This window comes from Bos grunniens, chromosome 17 (assembly GCF_055505025.1).
Source record: "Bos grunniens cultivar Pamir isolate PY7600 chromosome 17, Bosgru_T2T1.0, whole genome shotgun sequence".
NCBI lineage: Eukaryota > Metazoa > Chordata > Mammalia > Artiodactyla > Bovidae > Bos > Bos grunniens.
Window position 1 is genome coordinate 59,231,506 of NC_141181.1, and position 22,633 is coordinate 59,254,138.

Sequence of the window (22,633 nt, forward strand, 5' to 3'; positions counted from 1 at the left end):
TGCAAGCTAGATAGGACTGCATTTTTTGGAAACTAAAAAAATGTTAAATTTTCATGTGCGTTTGATTATAACTACTATAGAATCACATGTAGATTATAGCCTCAGAGAACAAGTACACTGGCAGACTTTCAGTCTCAAAAAAGGACAAAATTGTAATTGCAAATTAGATGGGAATTTCATCTATGGTCTTCTAGCTAATTTGGCATCTGAACTCATGTGTTAAAGTTCTATTTAGTAGTTAGAGTTTTTCAGAACTACTTTGTCCAAACGCAGTATCATGTTTTCTTGTTAAAAATAGCCAAAGTTTCCTCAAAAGATGAAGAGGAGGCTTGCTGAAGTGTGGACTAAGTGGACGGGCACTGCTGTATTGAATTACTCTTCATACCTTGCTGCTTGCTTTTCCACACACTGCACTGACTCCTTTGAATCCTTAAAAAAAAAAAAAGAAAACCAAATAAACCAAGCAATAGCACGCGTAAATAAGAAATGGCCCGGCCGGGCTGGGGTGCTGAGGCGTGTGTCTGGCACCTGTGTCCTGCCCCCTGTTCTCACGAGGTGCCATCTCTCTTGCAGCAATGTGCCTAGTGTCGGGAGCCTGGCAGATCCAGATTATCTGAACACGCCACAGATGAACACGCCGGTAACGCTCAACAGCGCTGCCCCAGCCAGCAACAGTGGAGCAGGAGTTTTACCATCCCCAGCAACCCCTCGCTTCTCTGTCCCCACACCACGAACCCCCAGGACACCAAGAACTCCCAGAGGAGGGGGCACTGCCAGTGGTCAGGGCTCTGTGAAGTATGACAGCACCGACCAGGGCTCACCAGCCTCTACCCCCTCTACCACTCGGCCTCTCAATTCTGTGGAGCCTGCCACCATGCAGCCAATCCCCGAAGCCCACAGTCTCTATGTCACCCTGATTCTTTCGGATTCCGTGATGAATATCTTTAAAGACAGAAACTTTGACAGCTGTTGCATCTGTGCCTGTAACATGAACATCAAAGGGGCGGATGTCGGGCTCTACATCCCTGATTCTTCCAACGAGGACCAGTACCGCTGCACCTGTGGGTTTAGTGCGATCATGAATCGCAAACTTGGTTACAATTCAGGACTCTTCCTGGAAGACGAGTTGGATATTTTTGGGAAGAATTCTGACATTGGTCAGGCTGCTGAAAGGCGCCTAATGATGTGTCAGACCACCTTCCTTCCTCAGATGGAAGGAGCCAGAAAACCCCAGGAGCCACCGATAAGCCTTCTCCTCCTCTTGCAGAACCAACACACACAGCCTTTTGCTTCACTGAGTTTCCTAGACTACATTTCCTCCAGCAGCCGCCAGACCCTTCCCTGCGTGAGCTGGAGTTACGACCGGGTGCAGGCAGATAATAATGATTACTGGACGGAATGCTTTAATGCCTTGGAGCAGGGTCGGCAGTATGTGGATAATCCCACGGGTGGCAAAGTGGATGAAGCCCTGGTGAGAAGCGCCACTGTGCACTCCTGGCCTCACAGCAATGGTAGGTTTCCCGGAGTACAGATTTACTTTGAGAACTGTCTCGGCATGACGATAACTCCCACACTTGCCTTACTTTATGTGACAAAATTTTAAGTTTTATTTCTTAAAAAATAGACACAACTGAAGTGAGAGCTATCTTGAAATTCGAAATTTAAGGATGGGGAAATGTTTCATGTGAAACACATTTGGAGAAGAGTAATTACGTTGTGGGATAAAAGTCATCGGGATCAACGGTCCCTATCCTTTTTGACACCTGGGACCGGTTTCATGGGAGACCATTTTTCCACCGACCAGGAGGATATAAGTGATGGGGAGTGACTAAATACAGATGAAGCTTCACTCGCTTGCCCGGCTCACCTGCTGTGCAGCCCAGTTCCTAACAGGCCGCGGACTGGTACTTGTCTGTGGCCCAGGGATTGGGGACCCCTGATCTAGATTATACAGACTGATAATCTGCACACCCTTCTGGGTCAAGTTTCCATGATACTTCTTCCAGGAAGCCTTCTGTCCATTTACAGAGTACTTTCTCTTTCCTCTGATTTTCCAGTATTTTATGTCTCTGGTAACAGTAATCACGTTTTACTTTATGTTGGGGCTCCTGGGGATGTCACTGTCTTAAAAACTCCAGGTGATAAACGTTTTTGGAGTTTGGCTCTAAGAGTGCTGAGCACCTGACTGTTCCTTTTCTTTATTCACTCTCTATCTGTGCTGTGATGTGTCCTGGGGGAGAAAGTGGTGAATGAAAGAGACAAGGTACCTGCCCTCAGGGACTTTCTAATCTATTTTGGAAAGTGACATGAATCACACAACTAACAAATAAGCATATAACTGCAAACCATTATAAGTGATGAAAGCATGGGGTGTCAGAGGACACTTCTTGAAGAAGCAGTGATACTTGAGATTGCAACGCTGGGTACAGGTTAACTGAGGGCAGGAGTGGTGAGTGTGGAGGGCCACAGTTAAGTAGGGTGCGGGGCCTTCAGACGAGCCCAGAGGCCAGCAGGGCTAGATTATCAAGAGCCTTTGGGAACACGCTGGGCCCTGGGTCTTCAGTTTTAACAAGTCCTTGATGGGTTATGAAGAGACACTGCCATCAGATTTGTGTACTCAGAAACGGTGGACTCTGACTGGAATGCGGACTGAGGATTAGAAAACGGCAAGAGGGGGTTGAAGGACACTGAGAAGTTCCTGCCGCAGATGAAGAACCAGTAGCTTGGCTTACTGTCCCAGCACAGGAGATGGACAAGAAGTGGGAACAGTCAGGGGCCGTTTGGGAGGTATTATGGCAGGACTTGGTAATGCGTTGGGTTTTGGGGATCAGAGAGAGAGAGAGAGATTAAGGAAAACACCCAGGTTTGTGACTTGTACACCTGGACAGATGGTGGCATGTTGGTCAAAAATGAGTGTTCTGGGGAAAGACTAGGTCTAAAGGTCATAATTGAGTTTGGGAAGTAAGTTTTAAAGATCTCCTTTGAGATGTCCAGGTGGACACTTGGGACTTGATGGCGTGGAGCTCAGGGGAAGGGGAGTGGACGGCACAGGGATGGTAGCCCAGGTCAGGGCGTGGTGAAGGAGGAGGCCTCACTGAGGAAGAAGCAGGTGTGGAGCCAGAGGAGGGCCTGACTTAGAGCTTTACTGCATTCTGCTGTGTAACCAAGCTCCACGAGGAGAGTGGTCAGCAGGCATTCAGTAAGTCAGGCTTCTAGGATAAGTATTAAACAGGTCTTTTGACCACAGTGAGAGCTGTTTGTGGGAGCAGAGGCCAAGCTGGAGGGATTCTATGAATGGAAGAAACATGGACCCTGCTTTTGGAATCATCCTCAGTCTTGCAGAGGAGAAGGTTATATAAGCAAGGAGACTTCTGGGAGGTAGAGACGCCTGAGAAAATATTTCAAGGGTTATACTCATTTTTATAACTCCTTAAGGTTTAAGTACAATGCCTTATACTTGGCAAGCCTTGGATTAATGGCTGCTGCATGAATTTATGAATTAGTCTTTGCCCTGAAGAATTATGGGTGATTATCTTACGTGGTTTCTTTTATTAGATAGTGGCCTTCAGATAGAAAAGCAGTCTGGGTGGGTGGATGAGTAGTGTCATCTTTGGATATGAAGAATAGCATGTTTTATTGCAGATGAGATGTGGGTTCTAAATTCAGATGCTGAAAGTACCAGACAGATCGTGTAAACAAATGATGTGGAGAGCCAGCTTTGCAAAAAAGCAGTGTCCTTCCACAATATCCTATTTTGCATGCATAGGAATAGAGTTCACAAAGAATTGCCTCTGCTTTTATTTTTCTTTAACCTGTAACTCTCTTAGTCTGTCATTTTCCTACATTGGATAGAACCATGAGTACAAGAAGTACTTTACTTTTTTCTTTACTGTAAGAAGAAAAGAAGCACAGGCTTGAAGATAAAGGAGGTTAATTCTGCTTCAGTCTCAGGCAGGCAGCAGAGCAGGGGTGTCAAAAACTGCCTGAAAGAGGCAGCTCCTCGACTCTAGATGGTGGTCCTCTAGCAGTGCGGTGGTCTCAGCCCCAGGGTTGTCAGATCGTTTTCCAGTTTTTCAAGAGAAGCTGGAAATCCAGATTTGTATATGAAATTTCCTGAGAAGTCCATTTCAGATTGAGAAATGAAAACAAAACCTCTGTGCCATGGGTTTGCAGCCTGTGTTTGATTTGAGGGTGCACCTGAGAATGTCTCCAGACCCTTCACACCGTGTGTCCCGGGCTCGGTTGGTAAATAGGTCACAGGTTTCCGTCTGTGCCACCGTCCTCGCCAGCCGGGGAAGTGAGAGCAAGGAAAGGTCTCAAGGCCCCCGCTCTGCAGGCGCATAGCTGACCACCTCCAACTTCAGTGCTTCTTCCTTCAGATCTTTTAGGGAATTTGGTGAGCAGTATGGACCCTCTCCCCCCTGGGAAAAAAATACACCTGTGTTCATGCATGCACGTGCAGTTTGGGGAGAGTTTCAGAGGTTTTCATGTTCGAGGTTAAGGAGTCCTCCTGCTAGCAGGAAGAATGTGTGTTCTGAAACCGTGACTCTCCAGCTGTTCTAAGCTTCTTTTTAAATTCCTTTTCCCACTCATCATATAATCAGATAAACATTGATACTTGTAAACAAAAGTAATTAACTGGACTTCCCTGGTGATCTAGTGATTAAGAATCCATCTACCAGTGCAGGGACTCGGGTTTGACCCTAGTCCAGGAAGATCCTACCTGCCGTGGGGCCACTAGGCCGGTGCGCCACAGCTGCTGAGCCTGTACTCGGAGCCTGCACGCCGCCACAGGAGAAGCCACTGCAGTGAGAAGCCCCCACTGCAACTGGAGAGCAGCCTCCTGTTCACTGCAACCAGAAGCCTGCACACAGCGACAGAGACCCAGCATAGCCATACAGAAATAGATAATTTTTTGAAAAGTAATTAAGAAACTAAAAGTAATTATGAAGCAATCATTAAGAAATTTTTGCAGCTCTCTTTTCTTGTGAATACCCTTGGAAACAGGTCTGTATGGTTTTAAAAAGTCAGACCTATTTACCTTTCCACTTTTAGGCAGTTCTATAGTTAGCCTTGATTATATAGAATAACTTTATTTCCCCTTTTATTATTTCCAATAATAATAAAATTTATTACTTACTAAGTATTTTAGAGTCTCTACTGCTAGTGACGTCTCTGTCAGGGCCTGTTGCTGAGGCCGCGCCAGCCCACCTTGACGGGTCCTGTTCTGTCGTTTTCCTTTGCAGTGCTAGACATCAGCATGCTGTCCTCCCAGGACGTGGTCCGTACGTTGCTGTCCCTGCAGCCCTTTCTCCAGGACGCCATCCAGAAGAAGCGCACGGGCAGGACCTGGGAGAACATCCAGCACGTGCAGGGACCACTCACCTGGCAGCAGTTCCACAAGATGGCAGGACGGGGAACCTACGGTAGACCTTTCTCCCTGTTGACGTTCTTTCGGATTTTTTTCTTCTGTGAAAAGAGCAGCTTTAGTTACTGTCAAGTCTTCCTTTGCTGACAAAATAGAATCTTTTCCCTCCTGACTACTACAGTTTATAATCTCCTTGTTTTCCAATAGTCAGTTTCGGAGATAACTTATTTCTTAATGTCTTTGGCATAATCAAGGTCAATGGGGCAAACAATGCCTAACTAGACTATTTGTTAGAATCTCGTCTTCCCAGTGCTCGCTGCCGTTTCATCTGGGTGAACCTCTGAACTAGTTCTGACAGCTTCTTTGTAGTCAGGACCAGAGTGCCTGTCTTAGAGGCAGGTAGATCGTTTTGTTCAGAGAACTAACACTAACCTGCTCTGCTCTGCACTCACTGAACCTTTATAAGCATGTTCTGACTCATTTAATTAAAGTTCTTCATCAGGGGCCATTTAATTAGAGGATTTGAAGACTAAGAGTATCATGTCAGCCTACAATAAAATGTCCGATGCCAGAATTAAGACAAATCGCTAGAGAATGCGCAGTTGTGGAGGTAGCGGGAAACGGACTCGCAAGAGCTTTCCTAAGCTGCAGTCTTGTTTTAGGTTCTGAAGAGTCTCCTGAGCCGCTGCCCATCCCCACCCTGCTGGTAGGCTACGACAAGGACTTCCTCACCATCTCGCCGTTCTCCTTGCCGTTTTGGGAGAGGCTGTTGTTGGACCCATACGGGGGCCACCGTGATGTTGCCTATATTGTGGTGTGTCCAGAAAACGAGGCCTTGCTCGAAGGAGCCAAAACTTTCTTCAGGGACTTGAGTGCTGTATATGAGGTGAGAGAGACACGAGAGGTGAAAGTCGTCTGTATGATGCAGGGCCTCGGACTGTTTCTAGTTGTGGCTAAATTTTAAAGGATAAATAGCTTCAAAATAGATCTCCAGGAAAATTTGCACATAGTTGGAGGACGAAGAAAAGGATAAGTTGGCAAGTTTTTCAGGAAGTACATTGTTTTCCCATCATAGCTTTATATTTTATTAGATTGAAAAGATTTTCCTCTACCAGTCTTACTAGCTGTTTTTTCCCCCCGTTTATGTGCTTGAGTTTAAAAGGACTACTCACCGGGGGTTAGTGGTTGTTCAGAAGAAGAACTTCACAAAAAGAAAATACATCTACTCTTGGGGGTGGGGGGAGTTCCTGAAAACAGTATAAAAGTGTTTAGCTGGAAAATTCCTGAATCACATAGAAGTTTAGTGACTCATGTCCCTGTTATGTTTTATTTAAACATCTTAAACTCAGTTTTGGTACAGATTAATAATGTAATAACCCTAGTAATGTTAGATAATTTTGTATATTTAGTGTATAAAGTCCTGTTACTTTTGAAAAATTAGAATCATACCTGTCTTTAAAGAGTTAGTGTATATTTTTTCTGCTAAAGTACATATACACTAAAGTTTCTGTACCTTATCCTCCTAATTAATCTTCATATTTGATGAGAGTAAATGAAATTAATGTTTATAAAGTGTTTGGAGCTGTGACATAATATAAGCATTACCAAAATGTTTATTAAATAAGATGCCATAACAGAAATTGACCATCTATAAATGTATGAGTACACATGAAATAGTAAATTTACATGTTGCTTCAGAGAAAAGAGAAGGCGCTTATGTCTGAAATAATGGCATCAATTAAGCCACCAAAGGAAATCCTTGGAAACAGTAATTTCTAAACTGTGCCTGGTCCATGATGCATAATAATACTGAATCACAATTACCCTAATGCAGAAAACTTGTCTAAGCAATTTTAAAGCCCAGTCATTCTTTTAAATGAAGCTCTCAGCGTAAGTTACAGAACATAAAAGGATTACCCGATCACTTCAGAATTGCTCTTTTGGCAGTAATGTATACCTGCTTCAGAGGAGTGTACACTAGAGGATTTTTTAGGGGTTTGGTAAGCCTTCTGTTCATCAGCTCTAATATGGGCTAGTTATATGGGCTCTCCTGCCAGTGAGCATATAGTTAAGTAGCTTACTTTTTGCAGACATATTGTATTCATTCTTTACCATAAGCACCCCTTTAATGTTCTGGAGGTTAATAATAGGATCTCATTGTGCTAAAACAACTATTTACTTTTAAAAAGTAGTCAGCATGTCCACTGCTTTAGTGGCCTCTGCTCTTGGGGATCTCCAAATGTAGCAGTGTAGCAGATGGCCCATAAAATGTTAGTGTTATCCTATGGGAGAACATCCAGAGTAGGGATTACTTAAGAGATTTCAGTGGACATATGTCTCTGTCAGCCTTCGTAGGCAGGAATCCGGCTCTTTATTTGACCATTAGCAGTCAGGTAGCGCTCAGCAGTGTTCCCTTGTTGGGGAGGAGGTGCTTGGGGTGAACAAGCATTTATTTTTTTCTTCAGAAAGAACATTTTTCCTTAGAGAGGCTGGTCCAGGGTTTGGAAAGACAGGAGAGCAGATTCAAATACATTACTGGTCTGGTTGCACGTGGAAACGCTGAGTGAAGAAGGAAGATGCCTCCATGTGTGTGTCAGGCATCTCAGCGGCTGACGGTGCACTCTGAGGAGGGAGGGTCCCTGTTCTGAGTGGGGTCTTCTGTGTTCTGTCAGATGTGCCGACTCGGGCAGCACAAGCCCATCTGCAAAGTGCTGCGCGACGGGATCATGCGTGTGGGGAGGACTGTGGCGCAGAAGCTGACGGAAGAGCTCGTGAGCGAGTGGTTCAGCCAGCCGTGGGGCAGCGAGGAGAGTGACAATCATTCCAGACTCAAACTTTATGCGCAAGTTTGCCGCCATCACCTAGGTAAATGGAGATTTATGTGACAAAGTCAAATTTGAGATGTAGACTATCAGATTGTTCCCCCCCCTCCCCCATTCTTACCTGAAAAAATCCCATGGACAGAGGAGCCTGACGGGCTACCGTCCATAGGGTCGCAAAGAATCGTACGCGGCTGAGTGCACAATCTTTTTGTTCTAAGTAGTTAAATGTTTTCATGTGCATGTATATTCTTGAAAAGCTATTTAAAGTAGCCTAAAGAAGTCATATCTAATTTACTCCACGTTTCAAAAATGTAGCAGCATGATTTGGTATTAACTGGTTAATTTTAACCCAGATTATCAAGAGAATCTTAGACCTAGCTTATAAGGCGTTAAACACATAGGAGCATAATATACCATGATGTCTGAGAATACATGGCCTCTCAGTTTTTAGTGAAGGTGTGGGGAATTGGTCTGAAAGGAAAATGATTGGTTTTCTTGAAAACGAAATGATTGGTTTTGTCCTTTTTCTTCTGTTCTCCAAAGAAGGCTCTTCCAGAATTTATAACAAGTGGCCCCATGTTTATTCCCTGTTTATCTACAAGCTTGTGTTTCAGTGTGGAGATAGCATTTTGGGTGTCAGAACCAGAGTATTGCAGCCTGGAAGCATAGCTCTTTAGAAAGTGACAGTTCTGAGTGTCTGCATCAGCCAGACCTGCAGGACGTCCCTGAAGTCACTTCTCTGTGTGTCCTCTTTCAGCACCTTATCTGGCCACTCTGCAGCTCGACAGCAGCCTGTTGATACCACCTAAGTACCAGACCCCACCAGCAGCAGCACAGGCGCAAGTGCCACCTGGGAGCGCTGGGCCTTTAGCTTCAAATCCAGGCTCGGCCGCGCCCTCGGCGGGCAGTGCGTTTAATCCCACCTCCAACGGCAGTTCTCTGAACCCGGCTGCAAGCAGTTCGGCCTCTGGCTCCACCGGGCCCCCAGTCTCCACATCGGCCTCTGCTCCCATCATCAACCAGATCAGCACTACCTCTTCCTCAGGATTCAGCGGTAGTGTCGGGGGGCAGAACCCCAGCACCGGGGCCAGCGCTGCAGAGAGAACGCAAGGGAGCCTGGGCTGCGCTGGAGACACCGAGCCTGGGCAGAGCTCCTCGCAGCCCTCCCAGGATGGACAGGAAAGGTACAGTGCTCTGACGGAGCCGAGTGGCCTCGGCTTGGACCCCTGGGCTACCCTTCCTCTGTGCCCCAGCCCCCTCAACTTCATGCGTCTCTAAACCTAGTGAAGCACTATATTTCTGTTCTTCCCCAAAGAAGGTAACACCTGTCAGTCTATAGTTCAGTGTTAAGAAATTTGAGAACTTCTTATAAACTTACTAGTAATTATTGTATTACTAGTATAATAGTATGTACTTACTAATTAATATACTTAGTGTAATTAATATTACTATTAATACTATATGAATAATATTTCTCTGGTGGCTCAAATGGTACAGAATCTGCCTGCAGTGCAGGAGACCCAGGTTCGATCCCTGGGTTGGGATGATGCCCTGGAGAAGGGAATGGCAACCCCTCCAGTATTCTTGCCTGGAGAATCCCATGGACAGAGGAGCCTGGTGGGCTACAGTTGGACAAAGAGTCCGACACGACTGAGTGACTAACATTTTGACTTTCAACCTCTTCGTATTAACATAACAGCATTATAAAACATCTTTGTAGAAGGAAACCATGGCGGTGAAAAGAGATCTCCCATTTTAGAGAAGCACATTGTCATTTTCCATCTATCTTGGTGCTGACTGACTGGGTTTGCCTTCATTTTGTTCTCTGTTGATGTTGCATTTACTCTGTAATCTCTGTCCAGGGAGTCGGTCTGCTCTGGAGTTGATGTATTTTTTATAATTTATGTTGCACATCTCATAAGTGGCTCTGTGTGCAGTGTTACAGAAAGGGAGAGAATAGGCATTCCCACGGAGCCTGACTCTGCAGACAGCCAAGCCTACCCTCCGGCTGTCGTCATCTACATGGTGGACCCCTTCACGTACACTGCGGAGGAAGACTCCACTTCCGGAAACTTTTGGCTGTTGAGTTTGATGCGCTGCTACACAGAAATGCTGGATAATTTACCTGAGCATATGAGAAATTCTTTCATTCTCCAGGTAACTAACTGCAAGTTTATTTACTTTGTTGTTTTTATGAATGTGAATACATTTTTTTTAACTGTATGTATATGAAAACAGAAAAAAAATTATTAATTCAACCTTTTAGATTCAGACATTATTAGTTAGTATTTTGCTGTTTCTCTAACCTCTTTTCTGTGTTTGTTTACACAATTGAGATCATATTTTCATGTAATTTTTTTCTACCATTTCACTGTTTTGGCAGGCTAGTGGTTGGGATTCTGTGCTTCCAATGCCGGGGCCAGGTTCAGCCCCTGGTTGGGGAACTAGGGTCCCGAAAACTGCATAGTGTGACCAGTAAATAAATGAATACTGCCAGAATAAACATCTTTATGTGTAATCTCTCTTTTATATTTCAAGTATTTCTTAAAGTGGATTCTTAGATAAAGATACTGATAAATAATGCCAGATTCCTTTCCCAAAAGGTTACAGTTACTTACAGTTCTCTCAGGAGTGGATGAGCATGCTCATTTTCACTGCACCTTTGCCAACTTCATAGTGTAATAATTTTTTAAGTTTATAATTTAATAGGTGAAAAATGATGGGTGTTTAGATTTTTGTATTACTGTCCCTTTTAACTCAAGTCATTTCTATAGAATTAATTTAAAGCTCCTGGTGTAGTCTGTTGATAGTTTTTCATCGAAGTTTGTATCTCACATGATTAGACAATAATTCCAGTGATGCCGTGCATATTAAGTGTAAGAACTGAGAAATATATTTTAAAGCAAGTTTTAAAATTTGACGGCATAGCAACAATAAATTGAGAATTTATCCTTAAAATGGGAACAGGGTAATTTCTAAGTGACAGTGTAACTTGCCTAGCAGAGTGACACCCCTTCTTAAACTGCTGTTAGTTGTAATGTAAGACTTTGTGTCACTGAAAGGAATTAAGATTGAATTATATTGTTTGGCATTTCTGTATTTTAAGACTAAAGTTGCCTCCCCCATTCAAATAAAGAATGCATGCCGTTTCATTTTCCAGCTGCCTGTTAGCATGTTAGATCTGTTTCCAGTCTTGTTTGTATTTGTGTCTGTAGATTGTGCCTTGCCAGTACATGCTGCAGACAATGAAGGATGAGCAAGTTTTCTACATCCAGTACTTGAAGTCCATGGCATTTTCAGTGTACTGCCAGTGCAGGCGACCTCTGCCTACACAGATCCACATTAAATCCCTCACAGGATTCGGGCCTGCCGCCAGCATTGAGATGACTCTCAAGAACCCGGAGGTAGGCAGCAGCAGGGCAGAAATTGGCAAAGACTGCTTTTATATTAAAGATGCAAGCCAGGAGAGTTACTTGCTTGTTCTGTCTTCTGCCTTTATATAAGAGTGGTAGATTTCTCTAATCCTTAAGTTGAAATAGAGGAGATAACTTCTCTGAACTTGTATAATTTTTTGAGAAAGGAGGCAAGCAAACTCCTGCTTTTTTCTTGATGTAACATCTAAGGCAACAATACACTTACCCTTTTTACTTTACTTACTAATGTTCAGCTTTCCTATGTTTATTTTGCTCATTAGTTTTGGAAGCTGATCTGTGTCTCGAATCACTCTCTACCTCCACCCCCCCCCCCCCCCAGCTCTTTCCTCCTGGAGCAGCTGTTGTATGTGTTCACTCCGCACGGACCCCTCACCTTCTGATGCTTTCTCCTCCCCTGGTCTCTGTGCTTGTGTGTGTGGATGGATGTGTTTTCTCTCCGTCTTCCTAACCCTATCTTCTACAGATGTGTACCTCCAAAACACCAAGGCAAACATGCCTTAAACAAGAGTTGTATACTGCTGTTGTTTTACTAAATCATCTTTTCCTGAAGATAGATGTACAGGGCAGTGTTGAGGACTTTCAAAGCCTTCAAAAATCAATTCCACAACTTTTGCATGAAAAATTACCCATTAATAAGAGCCAGCAAACAGTGCTTTACTGTTAGAGAACTTAATACCCAAATAGCTAATTTTAGTCGGTAATGTTTTTCTGGAAAACTAAAAAAAAAAAAAAAAATGACGTACTACTTATACCGCATTTGTTGTAACCTGGTTCAAGTCAGCTTGGTCCCAGGGAAAGGAACTGCTTAGCTGACAGCTTACATCCACCCTGGGGTTATAGAAAAGTTCTGTCTTTGGCAATTCTAGGTTAGTTTGTTGAGTTTGTGTTTTTTTTACTTTGGTGAGCAAGTCATCTATTTTCTCTACTAGCTTTTTCTAGAATTGTAATAAATCCATTTCTGCTTCTTATTTGTGTCTGGAAATCATGAGTTTGTCCTTTCTGTATGCATTTTAAATCTTTTAGTTCTTTACCTCTTGTGGTTACTGTACAATTCAGATGCAGTCATTCCTTATGCTTTCATAAGAAGCTATCACAATTTCAAGTGACAGCTAATAGCAGTCTGCATTTTCATAGGAGTAAGTAAAGGCTGACTGCCTATATTAAGATATCCCAAGGCATTATGTAATGTTTTAAAAGATTATATAACGTACTGGCAGAACACCGTGAGAGTTCATGAGACAAAGTGAGGCTCAGATGAAAATAAATTGCAAAAATATGCTTTCTTTCCTTTTGTTTTGGAACAGGAAGAGAGAAATCAATTGTTTGACTTAATTAAAAACCTAAGAACCAAACATCATGAATACTTGCTGAGGTCTTTGAGTCTTCCCTTGCGTGAGGGTCCTGGCTCACCTCTAGGCGCGGCCTCTCCCTCAGTCTGCGGGTAGAATTTCACTTTCACTCAGTGGCTGGAGCTGAGTGTCTGCTCCCAGACTCTGTGTTAGGTGTCGACTATGCAGCGGTGATCGAGATGCGAGTCCTCTGCTTCCAGGGATTCGCAGTTTCTGCAGTGGCACAGCCTCATGCAAGCTCCTGGAGCCACGATCCCACTTGCTGTCTCTGTAGGGTTGCCTGTTCTGGGTGTTTTATGTAAATGAAATCATCCCACATGTAAGCTTTTATGTGTGGCTTCTTGCACTTAACATCATGTTTTCAAGGTACCTCCATGTCATAGCACATATGGCACTTCTTCCGTGGCTAAATAATGCTCCATTATATGAATGGACCACAACTTGTTTATCCCATTAGTGGATGGACGTGTGGACTTTTCCACTTTCTGACTGTTGTGACTGCTACTGCTAAGTCGATTCAGTCGTGTCCGACTCTGTGTGACCCCATAGACGGCAGCCCACCAGGCTCCCCCGTCCCTGGGATTCTCCAGGCAAGAACACTGGAGTGGGTTGCCATTTCCTTGACTAATGCTGCTCTAAATAGTCGTGTATGAGTTTTTATGTAGCTATGTGTTTTTGGTTTTTCTGGTGTGAAATTTCCAGGTCTGTGGAGAGTGAATGGATCAGTGATAAGGTTAGGTTTAAAACTTGAACAAATTGTTGAATATCTTTGTATCCCTGAAATAAAGGAATTCGGTTAAATTATCTCTAAAGTCTCCTTTAACTTCAAAATTCTGTAATTGCATTATTACTGTTTCTTATGCTGTAGTTCATGGGCTGGCAACTCTGACTGTGGGCTAAACCCAGCCTGCAGCCTGCATGTGTATGAGCAGTTAGATGGGAGTGATGGTTACAGTTTTACAAAGAGAGGATTATGTGAAAGAGACTCGCAAGGCCTAAAGTGTTTGCTGTCCGGTCCTTTATAGAAGTTTGCTGACCCCTGCTGTAGTTTACTAAATACCGATATGTATGTAATAGCTGTAAACAAAAAGGTTAAATTTCATCACAGTTTATCTAAAATATTTGTCTTCAGTAACAGCTAATGCTTTGATTTCTTAAATTGCACACACATACACATAGTAAGGTATAATATACATACTGAAAAGTGCCCAGTCTTAAGTGTTCAGTTCAGTTCAGTCGCTCAGTTGTGTCTGACTCTTTGCGACCCCATGAACCGCAGCACACCAGGCCTCCATCCATCACAAACTCCCGGAGTTCACCCAGACCCACATCCATCGAGTCAGTGATGCCATCCACCCATCTCATCCTCTTGTCGTCCCCTTCTCCTCCTGCCCCCAATCCCTCCCAGCATCAGAGTCTTTTCCAATGAGCCAACTCTTCGCAGAGGTGGCCAAAGTATTGGAGTTTCAGCTTTAGCATCAGTCCTTCCAATGAACACCCAGGACTGCTCTCCTTCAGAATGGACTGGTTGGATCTCCTTGCAGTGCAAGGGACTCTGAAGAGTCTTCTCCAACACCACAGTTCAAAAGCATCAATTCTTAGGCGCTCAGCTTTCTTCACAGTCCAACTCTCACATCCATACATGACCACTGGAAAAACCATAGCCTTGACAAGACAGACCTTTCTGGACAAAGTAATGTCTCTGCTTTTGAATATGCTATCTAGGTTGGTCATAACTTTCCTGCCAAGGAGTAAGTGTCTTTTAATTTCATCACTGTAATCACCGTCCGCAGTGATATTGGAGCCCAGAAAAATAAAGTCAGTCACTGTTTCCCCATCCATTTGCCATGAAGTGATGGGACCGGATGCCATGATCTTCGTTTTCTGAATGTTGAGCTTTAAGCCCACTTTTTCACTCTCCTCTTTCACTTTCATCAAGAGGCTCTTTAGTTCCTCTTCACCTTCTGCCATTAGGGTGGTGTCATCTGCATATCTGAGGTTATTGATATTTCTCCCGGCAATCTTGATTCCAGCTTGTGCTTCCTCCAGCCCAGCGTTCCTCATGATGTACTCTGCATGTAAGTTAAATAAGCAGGGTGACAATATACAGCCTTGATGTACTCCTTTTCCTATTTGGAACCAGTCTGTTGTTCCATGTCCAGTTCTAACTGTTGCTTCCTGACCTGCATACAGGTTTCTCAAGAGGCAGGTCAGGTGGTCTGGTATTCCCATCTCTTTCAGAATTTTCCACAGTTTATTGTGATCCACACAGTCAAAGGCTTTGGCATAGTCAGTAAGTGTACTGCTTGCTGAATTTCTATAAGTAAAAATATTAAGGAACTAAGAGCCAGAAATAAAGCATAACAAGCATCCATCTCCAACATCTCTTCTAGTCACTCCAGTGGTAATCACTATTTTGACTTGTAACAGTGTAATTTTGCCCATTTTTTGGCTTTTATGTAAATGGAATTATAGTTTACAGTCTTGTGTGTGACTTTGATTCAGTGCTGAGAATTACCCATTTTGTTGCCTGTGATGGTTTTTTCATTCTCTTGGCCATTTGATGCCCTGCTTGTGTAATTTTATCACAGCTTAGCATCCACGTTACTATTGATGGTTATTTAGGTTGTTTTCTCTTCTGAGCTTTTTTTTTTTTAATTTAAAAACTAAAAGTAGAAGTTTTTATTGAGTTCTTTAAATTGCTACTCCATATTTTTCTTATTACTAGAAAAGTTTTTAAGCAGCCATTCTTAACTTGACCAAAATTTTAAAAAGCAAAGATATTTTGTAAATGTGTCGCACACACGGGTGACAGAACCCTACTTTTTCTAAGAGGACATTCATCTGAATAAAATCATGAGTTTTTAAGTAAGCCTCCACTAAGTCTTCTGGTAATTGAACAGAAGCAAGCCCACCATGGTCCATGGGAGATGGGTTAGACAGACAGATGTTCTTTCAGTTTTTCCATAATTTCATTCATTTTGTTGCTTGGAATTAACATCACAGTTTGCAGGGGCTTCATTGGTACATCATCAAAGGACCATCGGCCTCCCAGACATGTGTCACTCTCCTCCTGCACCGAGTAGTTGAATTTCAGGATTGTCTTCTTGTAGAAAAATTCTTCTTCTGCATTTGCAAACATTAACTCATCTTTTTTCTGGTTGCTCCATTTCTTTTTGGAATTCTTTTTTCCTGCTTCCACAAACATCTTGCTGATCAGAAGGTAGAAGTAACACATCCCACATGGCTTGTTAGTTTTGTGTGCCTTTTTCTGAGCTATTAAAATGGATACTGTTAGGAACATGCTTATACCTGTCCTTTGTCAGCATATATGTGCATTTGTGGGGTGGGGATCAGAGGGTACATGTTTGTTCAGCTTTTAAGGCTGTTGTCAATACTTTCCCAAAGCACATCATATACCAGCAGTGAGAGAGAGTTCTAGTCACCCTGTTCTCATGAGTACTTGATGTTGTCTGTCTTTTGTATTTCACACATTCTGGTGGGTATATAGTGGTTTTAATCCTAATGACTTTCCTAATGACTAAGTTGGGCCAATTATTTATTTTCATAAAGAAATACTGGCTTGAGTTCCCCAGCTCACGTGACTTATACAGTCTTTTTGTATCATTATTTATTTATAGGACTAGTGGGGGTGCAGTCTGTTGTCATTTCTCCCTGTTGGTTTCCCTCAGTGCTATATGGGGTTTGTTGTGAACACCGAATTGAGTTGCTCTGTGTTGTTACTGATTCTGATTTTGATTCTTATTTCAGCGGCCCAGCCCGATCCAGCTTTACTCCCCTCCTTTTATATTGGCCCCAATCAAAGACAAGCAGACAGAGCCGGGAGAGACGCTCGGTGAAGCGAGCCAGAAATACAACGTGCTCTTTGTGGGCTATTGTCTGTCTCACGACCAGCGCTGGCTTTTGGCTTCCTGCACTGATCTCCATGGAGAATTATTAGAAACTTGTATTGTAAATATTGCTTTACCAAACAGGTGAGGAGCCTTGGTGTTCGTGGTGCATGGAGACTGACACTGTGCCTTTTCTCAGCTCATGGATATTTCTAACTCTCCCACCTAAATGCTCTGGGTACCATGTGGGTGGGTTCTTTGGAATTTTCTTGGCTTTGTCGTACTGAGTAATAGCTCTGACTCATTTGGGGACCCTTTTCCATTTATTTGAGGTCACGGAGGAGTAAAGTATCTGCACGTAAGATCGGACTGCAGAAGTTGTGGGAATGGTGCGTCGGTATTGTCCAGATGACATCTCTGCCCTGGAGAGTTGTGATCGGGCGACTCGGGCGTCTAGGCCACGGGGAACTCAAAGGTGAGAAATTCCTGAAGCAAAGGAAAGGAAGAGGGCTGAGCTAACGTCATTAACTAAGCTGAGGGAGAAAACAGTAAAGTTGGGAGTAAGAGTAGATAGAGCACGTTATATTTTCTGATTCTTCTAAATGTACAGGGTAAACTTGTGATTTTTAGACTTTCTATTAGCAACAGAATCATTTACAAAGAAAATTTTAAATATTGAACCTAACAGAAAAATAATTCTTTATATTACTCTATAAAAGGGACACTAAATTAGAATTTCTAACATTTGTGTATTGAGTCAGTGAGAAGAACAAGTGGTTTTTGTTGTTTTTTTTTAAACAAGTCAGTTTTACCTGGAAAATTTTATATCAGATTATGGATGATCGTAAACATCATATACAGCCTTTACTTGCATTTGCTTGTTTGTTTTTGATGGTTGATGGTGAGGAGACTGTATTGTTTCAGTGGCGTGATAACAAGATAGTCCTTGTTGACAAGGACAAGTAGTTGCAAATTTGAACCATCTTTATAAAACATCACCACTATCTGATAGTCTGTGGTCTGGAAATTTAAGAGAACAGGTGTTTTTTTTTTTTTTTTTAAGTTGAATCCCCGAACTTATATTCCTTATAAGAAATACAACAAAGGAATAAAAGTAAGTGCCGTGTAACACCACTGACCACTGGCAGCCGCCTTGGCTGATGTTGAGCCCAGCTCATTCATTATCCTCGTGGAGCTACTTGTACAGTTTTATTTGAACAGGCCTAGATTATCTTTTTTTAAGGCCTATCAATGGCGTATCTATAAGAAGTCCAGTATACGCATATAGATGTGAATTTTTTCTAAGGTGTGTGCAAAAGCAAGCATGTGTCACAAATTAGCCTGGTAGTTTTCATGTTTCATGTGTATATTAGGGCAGAGTTGGCAAACTTTCTTTGTAAAGGGCCAGATAGTAAATATTTTGGACTGTGCAGGCTAGCTGGTCACTGTTGAGCAACCCAGCTGTTCTATTGTATGTCACAATAGCCACAGACAGTACCCCCTTGAGTGGGCATGGCTGTGTTCTCAGAGACCTTGCTGACATCAGGTGGTGGGCACGACCTGGCCTTGTGGACCCTTGTATTGGAGTGTGCATAGTATTTCTTACGTGAAATTTATATCAGGTATTTGGGGAAACCCTGAAATAAACCCCCTGATATGGAGATAACTCGTCTTGTATCAAGTGCCCAGAGGGGTTAATTATTAGGGTTTAACAGCAGTTTATACAAATATATAATATGTATTAAGTGTTTGTTTAGGAATCTTCTTATACACAGTTTTTTTTATTATTAAATCATACTCTAGGCCAAGAGAAAAATATCACCCTTTTCATTTTTAAAAGAATATTATACTTATAATGAGTCTGTATCAGTAGCCTGGAGGTCTAATTCATTAGGGGATTCATCATTTCATTTCTGTCAGAATTCCTATCTTCTCTCATAGTATACCTTTTAGTCAATCTTACTTCTTAAAGGCTTTAAGCTACTCTTAACCCTTGGGAAAAGTTAGAATATAATAGAAAAGAAGTAGAGGAGATGAAAATATAGCCTAGTAGTCTAGTTATTTGGTGTTTTGGAAAATTATTAGAGCTGTTGCCCTCCCTTGTATGATTTTTTAGAAGGGACACAAGTGTGACCAAGGGCTCCATCAGAAGACTGAGAGAAAACGTGCCTTCAAGGAGTAAACACAGGAAACAGCCTAGTGTCCAGGACACGAGCTTCTTCCTTTGGGGAACCGAGCGCTGCACCACCTTGCATTTCTGTGGGGCAGTAGCAGATACGGGTCCACAGATTTCGGTTTTGTGAATCTGTTCTTTATCACCACAGTGTTTGTGATAAAAAGAATCATACTGGCTTTTCTTTCTTATTTGGTTCTTAAATACTGAATTCACATCTCTCGGGTTTTTCTGTGGTTTTTTCAACATACACCCTCCTCCGTGTTCCTTGACCCTTTTTATTTCAGCCACTTCTGTTCACTGTTCATTGGGAATATGAAATTTTCGTGAAAGTTTTGGGGTTTTTTAAACTTTTTAAGGGAGAGCAGCATGTGGCGGTGGACAGGTGGCGTGGTGTTGCCTCGGGTGTGACAGTGCACAGCTGCACTCGTGTCACACTGATGGGCTCCTGTGTGTCCAGGGTCAGAATAAAGGGAGGGCCGAGTGCTCTTCAATTCCCAGAGTAACATTACCCTCTGCAGTTCTGTGATGAGATATCCTGCCTTTGTTTGGGGGCAAGAAACAAACAATAGAAAATTTGTGCCACCTTTTTAATCTGAACAGCTAATGTGGCGTTATCTGGAGCATGTTACTTGGACCCATTGCTTACCAGCTGTTCGGGGCATGCCAGGAAAGGGTCCCCTTGGTTCCTTCTGCTGCTCGCCTTTGATGAAACCACCAACCTAGAGCAGTAAACCAAACTGAGGTTCGCCCCCAGCTGTGCTCTCTTCTGAGGAAAAGTATCCATGAGGGTGTGAAAGAACCAGGCCTGGAGAAGGAGAAAGGGCAGAATAGACTGGCATCCCCAACAGAAAGTATGCGCACATGTGCCTGCGTCTGTGCTGGGCCCCCACGTAACCTCAGTCTCCATAATGGTGGGCCTTTGTTCCCTTGTTAATGAAGTGTAATCGAGGTCAAGTAACATTTTCTTTGTAGCAAGGAGGGGAACCTGTATAAAGACATATTCCCTTTAGGGCCCAATCCTGGAAATTCAATTATCAGGCAGAACTGGTAAAACACTCAAAGCTCACATCAGTATGCATTTCAAAGACTGTGTGAGACTGTGGTATTTGATTCCAGATTGGAGTATCCTCCTCGGAGAATGTTCACTACAGACAATCAGTAAACGGCTCAAGGACGTGTGCCGGATGTGTGGAATCTCTGCCGCAGACTCGCCTTCTATCCTCAGTGCCTGCCTGGTTGCCATGGAGCCCCAGGGCTCCTTTGTAGTGATGCCAGGTAACTCTCTTGTCAGTTTTCTTAATTAGGTATCAGAGTACTTCAGTCCATTTATTCTGAAGTTCACACACAAATATAGATTGTATCCTTATGAAAAACAGTTGTACTCAAGGCTCAAAAGTAGAAACCGTTTGGTCTCTTCCAAGGGAGTGGTTTGTGACTTTATTATCTGTTAACCATCACTTGGGAGAGAGCCTGAGTCCTGAGTGTGATCGAGAGCTCTTAGAGTCATGGCGAATTATTTGCCTGACCCCGGCCTGTGGGGCGGGTTACATCATTTCTTTGTGCTCTGTCCTCCTTATGACATGGGGTAGTTGGCTTTGATGATTGAATGAGATGAGTAAAGATTTAGTATGGAATCTAGCATATAGTATGCATTCAATAAATATGCATTTTAACAATTTTTAGTTGAATGGTATCATTTCTACAGAACTGCACTGTTGGGAGAACAGTCCTTTATAAATTATTAGCAATCACAGGAGAACAGAAGGTTTTATTTTTAGAAATACTTAATTAAATCATACTTGGTTGGCTCAGTCCAATTTTATCTTAACTTTCCTAATGTGAAATCTGGCTTGGGCTATCATAGGTAAATGCTCTGAGTCAGTTTCTTGAAAATATTTAAACAAATGGGCTCAACTTTTAGTGTGTCCATCATGGCACTTGTGTCAGACTCATATCAGTCCAGCTCAGGTCCTCTTAAAATGTATTTCTGGAGTTGTTCACTGCTACACAAAAGGAGTGAATACCTTTTCCCTGCCTTTTAAGATGCTGTCACAATGGGCTCTGTTTTTGGTCGAAGTACTGCACTGAACATGCAGTCATCTCAGCTTAACACCCCTCAAGACGCTTCCTGTACACACATCCTGGTGTTCCCGACGTCGTCAACCATCCAGGTGGCTCCAGCCAACTATCCCAATGAAGATGGGTTTAGCCCCAACAATGGTGAGTGGGCACAGTGCAGCTCGACTCCTTCACCAAAATGCCGTGCTACAGCACGGAGTCACTGCGCTGTGGCAGGTTCTTCTGTGTTGTAATGAACAGCTTATAGAGCATGAGGGAACTGAAGGGCTAAGCATCTTTTCGGTCTTGAGGATTTCATTTATACTATTGCCAAGGCCATATAAACACTGTCCTCTCTTGGGGAATTAACGTTCTCCTGTTTTTCATGAAATGAAAGGCAGAAAGTGTCTGTGTGCTGTGATGTCACTCTTTCAATAAATATTTCTTAGCTGGTTTGAAATGGGTGAAGACTACTGGGCAGTAGTCAGACAGCATCTAATTCGCTCTGAAACAACTCCTTAGTTGATGATTCTTAATAGATATTCTTGGTTTGAATATCTTAAAGCATTTGTTAACTGAGTATAAACTGTAAAATGCTCAATATTATGCAGCCATTTACAGTGTCTTTTGAGGGGTTTTTAGCAGCATTTGCTCCCGTTAAAGGGGGAGGGTGAAAGGCCATCACCCTGCGTGTGTGCACACAGGTTAGATGTGTAGCATGATCGTGGGGTCATAATATAGAACCAGAACCAGCGGGACTGTTCTTGGTGACGAGGCTTCCCATTTTATACCTTCCAGGTTCTCTGCTGTTTGTGTGCCTTACTTCTATGATACAGGAGAGAATTTCCTAGGGAAATCAGTGTGCTTTGATCTGCTGGTGTAAGAGGCCTCCAGTTTCAGGCCAAGTTCACACCTATTAGCATGCATTAATTCAGCCTTAAGTGTTTTTAGATGCTAATTGGATATATAGATGGAGTGTGCTGTTTTCTTGGATGGCGTCAGTTTTAATTTTGTTTAATAATTAAATTGCTTCTTTAGCTGTTTTGCCATGTTTTATGTGCCTTTGGAGGCTGGAGTTTTATGTTATTTCTCCATTCTGTGCATACTTCACACTAGGAGATCACTAGAGACAGGACACAATGAAAGGCTTATTTGCAGCACCTTGAACCCAAAGGGCACACGTTAAGTCTAAGTGGTTAATGATGCATACCTAGAACAGCCCTAGGCCAGCAGACTGTGTTTTGCTTTAAGTCGGGGCTGTGGATGAGCTTTTTAATTTTTGTGTTTTTCTCTCTCCCCTCTAGATGACATGTTTGTTGACCTTCCATTCCCAGATGATATGGACAATGATATTGGCATATTAATGACTGGGAATCTCCATTCCTCTCCTAACTCCTCCCCAGTCCCCTCCCCAGGCTCTCCTTCTGGAATCGGCGTGGGCTCTCACTTTCAGCACAGCCGGGTAAGCATGACTTGGGAAACTTGGCACGTTTAAACCCACCGCAGCTTTGAGGGAAGGCCCCTAGAGGTGCTGACCTCCGTTACCACATCCGCCTTTCCTCCCGGTGGTCCTGA

At 43.0% G+C, this 22,633-nt stretch overlaps 1 protein-coding gene across 7 annotated transcripts in view; it reads left to right on the forward strand.

The window, feature by feature from the left end:
* The window catches only part of MED13L (mediator complex subunit 13L), a 278,625-nt gene that overhangs the window by 250,384 nt on the left and 5,608 nt on the right, over window positions 1-22,633 (forward strand). For all 7 annotated transcript variants that reach the window (XM_086348057.1, XM_086348053.1, XM_086348054.1 and 4 more), the window contains 12 exons: window positions 574-1,511; window positions 5,247-5,426; window positions 6,031-6,254; window positions 8,041-8,233; window positions 8,948-9,374; window positions 10,128-10,347; window positions 11,406-11,594; window positions 16,745-16,968; window positions 17,157-17,299; window positions 20,117-20,275; window positions 21,044-21,220; window positions 22,363-22,520. In XM_086348057.1, the coding sequence (XP_086204183.1) occupies window positions 574-1,511; window positions 5,247-5,426; window positions 6,031-6,254; window positions 8,041-8,233; window positions 8,948-9,374; window positions 10,128-10,347; window positions 11,406-11,594; window positions 16,745-16,968; window positions 17,157-17,299; window positions 20,117-20,275; window positions 21,044-21,220; window positions 22,363-22,520 (3,232 nt within the window). The remainder of the gene's footprint in view (window positions 1-573; window positions 1,512-5,246; window positions 5,427-6,030; window positions 6,255-8,040; window positions 8,234-8,947; window positions 9,375-10,127; window positions 10,348-11,405; window positions 11,595-16,744; window positions 16,969-17,156; window positions 17,300-20,116; window positions 20,276-21,043; window positions 21,221-22,362; window positions 22,521-22,633) is intronic.